At 38.0% G+C, this 11,070-nt stretch overlaps 1 protein-coding gene across 8 annotated transcripts in view; it reads right to left on the reverse strand.

Annotated features, from left to right (window-relative positions):
- Positions 1-11,070, reverse strand: part of LOC135223929 (patched domain-containing protein 3-like) — a 151,412-nt gene that overhangs the window by 22,253 nt on the left and 118,089 nt on the right. For 7 of the 8 annotated variants that reach the window (XM_064262881.1, XM_064262888.1, XM_064262858.1 and 4 more), the window contains one exon: positions 457-1,245. In XM_064262881.1, the coding sequence (XP_064118951.1) occupies positions 457-1,130 (674 nt within the window). In that variant the 5' untranslated portion in view covers positions 1,131-1,245. Of the gene's footprint in view, positions 1-456; positions 1,246-4,395; positions 4,761-11,070 lie in introns of those variants that run through there. The other variant, XM_064262853.1, reaches the window with a different exon arrangement.

Consider the following 11,070-nt stretch of genomic DNA (forward strand, 5'->3'; position numbering starts at 1 on the left):
ATTTGTCTAACTTATTAGCGCAAGGACAAGTCTGAAGCCATTCCCTACACATACTTAGAATTCCACTTAGCTAAATCCAACTTACTTTAAATACATCCCTAGGATTACTCTAAAATCTGTATACTAATATTAACTTTGATCTGGATGAAAACTTCAATAGTTCTTGTAAGTCAAGAAAATTATGGTATTGGGCCTTTCAAATCATGCCTATGAAACCACCTTTATGCAACAGCCGTTTAAATACTTAGTAAACTGAATATGCAAACCACCCAGATTTTGGAATAAACTATCATGAATCGAGCGAGGAATTATAAGTTTTCAGATAACGTGTCTAGCATTTTCAATTGGATAAACTGACTAGTCTCAAGCATAGTTTTCTAGTCCAAAGGCGAAAAGTTAACCAAATACAACAAAAGCATACGACATATGCCACATTAAAAATTTCAAGAAACTTACTCTTGGTCTTCCTTTTTGTGGTTGCTCTTGAGCCAATAGGTGATGGAAAGGGCTTTTGCACTGGTAATTGTACTACTGTTGCTCAGCTCGACGCCTCCGAAAAAGAGAGGAAAGACATAGGTATCGAACGTCTTCGGACTTATCATTAGGGGATACGTGAGGCTAAAATTGCCAATTTCTATATCCGACATGGAATCGTTGAGACCCAGGATGGTGTTTTCATAACACCGACCGTCCCAGATGGCGCAAAGATCCTCATACCGGCCACCCCCTAACTCCTCGAGGTCGGCTTCCACAGTGTGTACGAGGCGATCCACCTCCATGATTTCGTCCCAGACGTTTTGCCTCAAGAGGGTCCCGCCGTCTTGGGCCACGATGATGAACCTGGCGAACCTTCCTGTTCGAGTGATTCTTGAAGGATGGAAATCAGAACTGAAGTTGAGGTAAAAGTAGTTTTCAATAAGGGCTCTCTCGTCCTTCGCACCTCCCGTGGTGGGGGCGAAAAGGTATTCCGGGTCATCCTGATAAATTATGTTCTGAAAGCCAGTAGCCAAGATTGCAGTGATGAAGACGGGGATCATAATAAAGTAGCCATAGTGGTAGGAGATGAAAACCCCCAAGCGGTAAAAACTTCGACTCAGAAAGTGGTCAAATTTCTTCAGGAAATTCGCCATCGCTCGATGACAGGACGGATGCTCGCGCTGACAAGAGTTCGAGAAGCAGCACCCGCAGTTCTCGGGGAGCTGCGTCGAGTCGTTGCCGCTGGCTGTGTCGAAGTGGTCGTCGGACCTGAAAAAAATATAAATTCTAATTAAACTCTTATTAAAACAAGGTTGTGTATAATGTTATATATAAAACTGCACATATAAAACTTAAAAATGGATTAATAAAAAAAAGACATACCTATGACCATTTTTAATATAGAATGAAGCTACATAATTTGACAAAAGACACGCAAAAATAAAAAAAAAACATCTTTTTTCTTTGGCAGTTTAAAATCAGCCAAAGAATATCTGACAAGCACTCAAAAGCCCTAACTGTTACGTTCTATCCATGTTGTTAATTTCACGAGCCCCACAAACTTATCTAGAGTCATTCTGGGAGTAGTAATTTCAACAAGCACATAACAGTCATTTGATAATTATTCAAAAACTACTTTTATATAAAAATATGACTGCCGATCTTGTCATGAGAGAGAGAGAGAGAGAGAGAGAGAGAGAGAGAGAGAGAGAGACCTTACCTTACAGACCTTACATCTTGTTCGGGTTGCCCCAGGTCCCTCAGTGTGAGGCACCTCCATGAGAGAGAGAGAGAGAGGAGAGATAGAGAGAGAGAAGGGAGCAGAGAGAGAGAGAGAGAGAGAGAGAGAGAGAGAGAGAGAGAGAAATATGGCATTATGTCATCGCTTTCTCCGATTAGCACTTTTAACCTTAAAGCAGAACTATCTTGCCCGACTGCAAGGACAGTGCACAAGTGCTAATATTAACACCATGTCTACCATTTACCAACAAACCTGTTGTGCATGCATTAGCCTTTATGAGGATATAATTGTACTTTCTATATACACATACATGATCATATTCTAACCATTATTCTTCATCTCCAAACACACACGATCAATCTTATCAGCAAAGAATGTAAGTAAAACAAAAAGCAAGGTTATGCAAATCGAATTCCCCTCATCAAAACGAAGACCGATCAACATGGCGTGTTGTAATTCAGGGTTACGTTGATGCTGTGTTTGTCCTATTGGCTTTCCAGTACCGAGCCTCACCCCTCTCATCTCTACTTCGTCGCAATCTGGTTAAGTGACAAAACCTTACACTATTTAAGAGAATGTCCCAGCAAGTCTTAGCTTGGAGGGTAAAAAGCTAAGAAAATCACTCTTCAGTGGGATAGTGAAGAGGAATAAATATAACGTGCAATCCTAAGCTAAGAGATTCAAATTGACAAAATTAACGTCGGCTCCAATCATGAATCATTCTACTTAAAAACTTCTCGACTCTTCGACATACAAAAAAAAAAAAAAAAATATAGTATATATAAGACTTCGTTACAAAGGGCATTAATATTTTGAGACTAACCAAAATCCTCCATGACACCTGCGCATTCCTTATACGCAAAGTTTACGCCACGTGATAAAATAACTGAAGATTTGCCTTTAAATATGTCAAATATAGAAGTCAGAAACACTAATGGTAATGTTACGCAGTAACTCTCCACGGACTGCAAGGAACGTTCCCGTGTATACGACAGCCACTACGGATTGGGGCGTCATATCTAAGTCGCAGTGCTTAGTACTAGCCCCTGGTGATTGAAAACCGTCGACCCCCAAAAAACTGTAAATTCTTAAGCAACCCAAATACTATATATAGGAAACTAATTTCCAAAGAAATACCCGACGCAGAGTTATTACCCTGATCTACCAATTAAAGTAATATTTAATGGCAGTTGAACCAGCTTAGAAACTCAAAAACTAGAAGCTATAAGAATAAAGCCAGTCACTAATATTCCTTTACCAACTGCAATACAGCCACGTACAGGATACCAATATTCAAACAAACTCGCGGATCTCCAATAAGGGAGTTAGTTACCTTACCGTTGGGACACTATTAAAAGTTATACAATTCAGAACCTCTGCAATTATCTATGGCAGACGACCTTGGGAATGAAATTTTTTAGTCCTTTATACGCATATTTACTGGCCCTTTTATGACCACAGTAATTTGGACTTCCGGGTCCAATTTAAGACACTTATATTTTTTATATACAGTGCAGGGAAACAACCCTTTAATGAAACTTAAAAATCACGAGGCGAAAAAAATAAAGTCGGCAATTCTAAGCAATAACTCCGCACAGACTGCAAGGAACGTTCCCGCGAATACGACAGCCACTAGGGATTGGGGCGTCAAATTTATTTTGCCGTGTTTAGTACTAGCCCCTGGGGGTTAATTACAGTCGACCCCCTAAAATGAACTAAATTCTTAATAAGAAACAAATACTACAAGAAACTAGTTTCCAAAGAAATACCCAACGCGGAGTTATTACCTAGATCTACCTCAAAATCTTCCAATTAAAACCTATATGAATATACTCCTTATTTATAGAGCCGCAATAATCATTTCTTTGGCTGTTGGATCAGAACCACCCCAGCGTTAGGATTTGTTAAACTATAAACACATACTAAACCACTGAAAATAAAGTTTCTCAGCATTTCACACACTAAAAAATAAATTTCACAAAGGTAAAAGGATATAAGAACTGCAATCTAAATGGCTAGCCTGGCTAACCTAACCTTTAAGCTATACAACCTCAAATGATTTCTATTAGGCTGGAATTGCCTAGGGTGAAATTCTCTCCTGCTCATAAGCAAAGAGATAATTATTAAAACTAATGACAAAACCGCAACTTACTCAAAATATTAAGGCAATAATTTACAGACTGTGGGAGATTTTGTTGATTTACGCCAAAAGGGTATCTCCATATACCTTGGTAGCCTACTTCGGCATTTTTCTTAACGTGAACAGTCTGACGAACTGTCAAGCAAAGCAAAAGGTAATTCTACAGAATAGTTCCGCACGGACTGCAAGGAACGTAACCGCGGATAAGACATCCACTAGGGATTGGGGCGTCCAATGTATTTCGCCGTGTTTAGTACTGGCCCCCGGGGGTTAATTACAGTCGTCCGAATAAAATCTTAGAATTCTTGTTCAGGAGGTAAAACTGCATAGAAAAACAGCAACTCCCTTAGTCTAGGCCGCCGCGGAGTAGTACCCTAGATCTACCAATATAATAAGTAACACTATACTTAACGTTCAACATGACCAATACTGGGGTCGGGGTTGTCGACTAATGTCCGGCGTTGGGCTACTAGGCGCTTTTCAAGTTAACACCGCCACAAGAACAAGAAATACACTACAAGTTTCGTAAAAACCTTACCGTGAAGGCCGAGCCCTTTCGCCATATGACCGGATTGGGGAATTTTCATTCTTCCGCGAGGACGAGGAATGGACATGACGATCACGAAGGGTCCCTCCAGAGGACAGCCTAATCCTCCTTATACCCCTACGAGTTTTGACATGGCAGGTATCTTGCGGAGTGGCGGTCATTTTCAAACTATTTTCCTAGCGAAGGAATTTTACAATAAAGGTCTTTCGCAATAGGTGCACAGAATTTTATTAAAATATCGATGTATGAATATGATCACATTCAACTTCACCAGAAGAAACAAATCTTAAAACATTAAAATTCGGAGGCACACCACAGAAACCGATTCAATCACCGTATCACCACAGCCGACCAGACTAGCGAAAACGTCACCCGGCGACTCGACAAAACCAAGGATGAGAAAAGCAGGAAGGGAAAGATCCAATTTTCTAACTTTCTAGTTTTGCAGAAGTTCGTTTGAAAAAAAAAAAAAAAAAAAAAAAAACAGTGAATGCAAGATCCATGAAAGCTGATATTAAGCCTTAACTGTCAAAATGACCTTGATAGGTATAATACGATGTAGATACATCAAAGGAGAATGGTTCCTTCGACAAGCATCAACAAAATTATTTACATGTATACCAATCATCAATGTTATAATTTCATTAGTATGGATTTATTTTCCTACGGTTAAACAAGGGTTTTGAAGCCATTTTTTCTAATATATCAAGTACGAGTTCCTTTGTTTTTCTCATTTTCTCTAGCTCCTGGAGCACGAATATTCTTTTTTTTTTTTTTTTTTTTTTTTTTTTTTGAGGGAGTACGAATATATTAGTGTTTTCCTTCATTTTCTCTAGGGCATGAACACGAAGCACAATTTTATTTGCAGTTTCTTCTGGTCTATAACTAAACGAAAACAAATATATCCCTTCCAGGACTTAGTTTCACTCATGGGTGCCCAACCAAAGTAATCCTTCAATTTCCTACAAGCCCTTGGAGGACAAACGGGCGTCAGCTGGATTTTCCGGGAAGGAAAGACGCGTGGTTGTATCATGCAGCATATATCATCTACAGCAAGACCAGTGGTTCTTTCCCTCTGTAGAGTTGAACCTAAAACCGCAATAATGGGGTCATATCCTACTATCTTCGACTCATTTTTAGTTACTGGTTCGTGAAACCCAGCACATCCTCGGAAACACCTTAGTGTAAAAGTTTCATAATACTTTTCAAATGATTCTCATTGTCTTCAAGTAAATGCATACTTAGTTTTATACGTGTAACCGCCTCAGGCTCATTGGTATCCTATCTATTAAGAAAAGTTGTTATTCTTCTGTTGTCCTTATCAAGTGCAGTGAACTGAAAAATTAAAAGTTTCAAGGAATGATGTTGAAGAAATCTCGCCTAAGTCAGCAGGTCGCCACATAAATGCACATTCATTTCATGGCGTGGTCAAAGAATGGAAAGGCAGAACTTTCTTATAAACCGGATGTACTGTAGATGATGTAGAATTATAGATGACCAGCGCTGACGTCACAGAACGAAGGTGCAAACTTTTACGAAAGATGAGTTTACCGGGAGCTGCATTTCGTCCTTCATTTATGTTTCAGACGGAAAGGAGGGAATTTCAAAATGGGCTTTAAAATGTCACTGAAAATTCTTTTGGGTTTTAAAAGGAGTTTGAAAAAAAAGTTTGAAAATGGGACATGAATTTAAGAAATGTAAAATTTTCAAAAGAAAGGTCACGATCTATCTCATACTTGAGGATTTTCCTTGCAGACGTTAAAGCCGCCAGAATGAAAGCTTTCAAGACCTAGAATTGCTTGAAAGACCACAGTTTCGCCTGCTAATATGTAATTAAAACAATGAGAACAGCCTCCTATCTTGATCATAAAGAAAATAAACGTCACTAGTGTTTATTTTTATTATGAGTAAGCACAAGCTAATTTTACAAGTCGGTCATCACAAAAAAATACTATGTTAGGATTATACAGCACAGATAATGGCTATTATGATTGCCGTTCGGTCATAAATTAGCAAATGATAATTATACCTTCAGGATTCATAATCTGAGCCATAATTCAGTCAACCTTGCACTATCATCGCCGTCCACGTGTAAAAAGCTGCTCGAAAGTAAAGTAGCCGTTATCTTCGAGCTAACAGGATCTGACGATTTCGAGTAGTACGCAGTTGCACTATAAAAGTACAATCTGAAATTGATAACGATTTCTGACGTAACTTTTACAGACGCTCATCTGCTCCTGACACAAGAAAAGGTGACCTTGAATGTAATGTTGCAATGAACTGCCCACAAGATATAAAAAATGTATAAAAAAAGACATAGTCACTAATGATGTTTTCTGTCTTTTGTTTTTTTGCGTTGTTTTGAGTTTTTGTTAACTGAAAAAAGGCTCACACGATTTTTTTCTCAATCTGCAATGTCATCGTTTGTCCTTGAAATTAGTCTTAAGGGCTAAATAATTTGCGTTTCACGATGACTATAGTTTAAAACTACACACACACACACACACACACACACACACACATATATATATATATATATGTATATATATATTATATAATATATATATATATATATATATAATGTGTGTGTATATAAGTGTGCTTGCATGTACACTCACGTAATGCTGAAGATTAGATTATATAAAACATGAACAAGGGATCGGATCAGTGCTTAACATTCTCATGGGTAAACAATAGTTTATAGTATTCCAAATTATAAATTCCTTGTGGAAAATGCAGAAAAAAAAGCAAAACGAAAAGAACGAGTGCTGAGCACAAGTTTGTTTATCAGTACATTATAAGCCTAGACCGTGAGTACATTAAGCCTAACAATGGCTCCAGGAAACTGGACCGCTATGCATGCAACATAATAGGTGCCCTGCATGCCTGACTCTCCCGTTTATAATGAAGAAATGCTACCTGACAGCAATTCAAGGATGCCATGAAAAAAAGACGGACAGGAGATCGATAACTCCGAAGGATGGTGTTTGCTCAACTCCAGGGGGAAGCGTGTAACCAAACGGCGTGTGCTGCTTTGCTTGTTATTTCAAGCAAACATCACATCACAGGTACTCAACGCTCGCTTTCTTAAGAACATGAGTGGATAAGTTTAGTTTTTTTTATTACAACTGACGTCACACTTCAATTCAACAACTGCTGAATTCGTAATTGGAAAAAAAGTAACACAAGGAACGGAATGTTAAGCTGATGAGACTGAAGGAAGAATAAAAGGCCGAATATGATGAAAGTAGGAGTAAAAATCGTATTTTGGGCGCAACGAAGACCACCTGATCTAAAAACCGAAAGAGGTCGTTTAGCTAAAAAGGCTCTGAACATTTCAGTACAGCATTCTTGGAAGAAAGAATATAAAGAGAAGAAAGTGAATAACCAACCAGCTAAGTTGACCCATGACGATCACAAAAACCACATAATTCAGGAACTTACTCAAGAGAATATAAAGTCAACGAGTATTCATTCCTTCTAGTTTCAGCTGCCGGGAAACAGAATTATGGCGAAGAAACTCTAGCAAATAAACAAAACGAGAGCTCCATTACCTGAGGCAAATGTTGACGCAAAAGTAGACGAATAAGAACTAAAATGAAAATCGGACCCCTTCTTACTGCTCGCCAACATGCTGTTGATATAATACACTCAAGGCTAAGGAATTTCAACACCGATGCGCAAAGATAACTTAATGTATCGGTTATGCTCACAAGGTCATTCACTGCATTATGTTCGCTACGATTATTTTTATTTGGTTATTTGAGTGGAAAGATGGTCGGCTATAATTCCTCGTTCGCTACAATTATTTTTATTTGCTTATTTGAGTGGAAAGATGGTCGGCTATAATTCCTACTCCTCAAGAGGGGTTGACATATGATTCATTGAAGAAAGCAGTAATAGGATATTTTCTCTTCTTAAAACCGGTTGTCGAATATAATTCCTTTTCCTAAAACGCCGGGTCAAAAACGATTTCTTCTATCAAGCGATGTCCAAAATAATTCGCACTTCTATGAAGTGGTATCCAATATAATTCGTTCTTCGGGACAGCAGTATCCAAATCAACCCCCAACTTCTGAACAGCGATGTCTAAAATAACCCATTCTTCCATAAAAGGATGTCCAGTATTATTCCTTCTATGAAGCATAAATCATATACAATTTCGCTTTAAAAAAAAAAGTGTCCAGTACAGACAAAGCGTAAGTGTATACACATAATTGCTTGCACTTAAACAAACCAGTAGCCATAAGAGAAAATGGCTTTTTTTTATAATAGCCCCCATCCCGCTCCCCGTACAACAACCACCTACACAAAAACATGTTCAGTACTGGCAACACGCGCCATTTTACCAACACATTTCTTTGTATTCACGTAGTCAATATGTTTATTCCTTATATTTCTAAATCTCGTTTATCAATTTATGGCGGTCTCGGAGTCTAAACAGACACACCCAAATGTCTGGAGGCTGAGTCAGTCAATCCACAAAGCACATTTTTATCCAAACTTAAATTTACTATTTACCAAACAGGAAAGTACAAATCAGCTCAAACAATATCCAATATGGTTTGCTTCTGATCAGGTTCTAACTGTCCTCTAAAGGTCTCCTGACTGACCAGATTACATCCTTCATGTGTCTCCTTGCTGACCAAGTTATATCACCGGGATTTTCATTTACCTTCATAAGCATTGTATCGAGATAAGAACGAATCCTCCGTGCTCGGTTGTTTGCATCGCAACGCCGGACGTGATAAACAACAAAAGAGTTTCACTCTAGTGGTTTTCGTGCAACAAAATTCAACATGGGGGGGTGTTCATGTGGGGTGCTTTTGTTGAAACTTCTAGTCAACTTCTAGTAATGGTGTTCTTGATTATACTAGACAATTTATTTCTATTTATTTTTTACGTATATGTCGATCCATCTAACGATTAATCTACACACATCCACCTACGCATGCGCAAACACACATATATATATATATATATATATATATATATATATATATATATATATATATATATATATATATATACACACACACACACACACACACACATATATATTATATATATTGATATATATATAATATATAGATAGAGAGAGAGAGAGGAGAGAGTAGAGGAGGTGATGGGACCGGTGGGGGATGGAAAGACAGACGAGAGAGAGAGAGAGAGAGAGAGAGAGAGAGAGAGAGAGAGAGAATTTTAGGTACGAAATAAGTAACGACGCACCACCACAAGCTCTATTCGTTTTATAAGGTTAAAGTTTAAACCAAAGATGCTCAAGACAAAACGGTACGAACAAAAGTTTATTCTTCACGATAATTTCCCAGGTTCACCTTAATCCTGACGGCTTTCCACACTGAAAGGATACCAGCATAACGTTACAGTAGGAGTATGAAGGGGCGGAAACCCCACGACAAAGACCCTTGCACTTAATAGCATGCAATCCTCCATAACAGGCGGAACTCCGCAGTAATGATGGCCAGAGAGTCACCACACTTTTTTTACATTTTTCCAGCTCCCGGAATGGTTTGCTAGTGCCTTTCCATACATGCAGTCATTGCTCTCTCCACTGGAAGTATTGCGTTGGTATACTGAATACATACTATGAATATGCAATCAAAGATACGCATACTTATACTCACAGACATCCACACGCACGCATGCATAAAATCATACGTACATACATACTTACTTCCCACAAACACATAAAACACAGACACACACAAACATATATATATATATATATATATATATATATATATATGTATATATATAATATATATATATATATATATATATATATATATATATATATATATATATATATATATATATAGGGATGTGTAGGGATGTGTGCATTCAACCGTTTAGTGATCGTTAACCTTGACTTCTGATATTTGCTGCCTGCATTTTCAACAACTTACGATATTACTCAGCTTTCGTCTTCGACTGAAGTAGTATATTGCCAGACCACTGGAGCCAAGAAGGAAAACGATCTCTCCATTTTTCTCGCAGATATTATCAACATGAATAAAAATATATCAGAGCATGACAAGGCCAAAAAAACATCCTCATGGTTTTCGGGTCATGAAAAAAAGCTCGGCGGAGATGAAATCAATGTCTTTTGTTTGGGATACGCTTCCAAATCCTCCTCACCGTGAAGGAGAGAAATGCACCGAAACAAAAGAGGAGCAAGACTGCAGATCTATCGCTAAGTCACACCGGAGATGTATCAAAGCATGAAACTCAAACGGTTGAAGTGAGTACATTTTGGCGTGAACAGTGGTGGGTGGGTGGTTGGTCGGTTGCCTGCTGCCTTTCCAAGTGTCTGAGTAAAGCTCAGTTAAGTGTTAGCATCTTTGCAGACCGTAAATTTCAAGCTTACTTATATATAATATATATATATATATATATATATATCTATATATATATATATATATAATATATTAAATTATGTATGTATGTATGTATAAACTACCTTTTTTCTTACTTTAGCCTCTTAAGAAAAATTGATTACAAGTTCCATATTTCCACCCTAGATGCGACGTACCACAGTCGACCAAACGTCAGGCACAGAATGTGTGGCTTAGGTCAACCACAAAAGTTCAATGGATTTATCATCAGGAAATGGGTCGCAGTAATATTTATATATGTGTATGTATC

Source organism: Macrobrachium nipponense, chromosome 20 (genome assembly GCF_015104395.2).
Source record: "Macrobrachium nipponense isolate FS-2020 chromosome 20, ASM1510439v2, whole genome shotgun sequence".
In the NCBI taxonomy this organism is placed as follows: Eukaryota; Metazoa; Arthropoda; class Malacostraca; order Decapoda; family Palaemonidae; genus Macrobrachium; species Macrobrachium nipponense.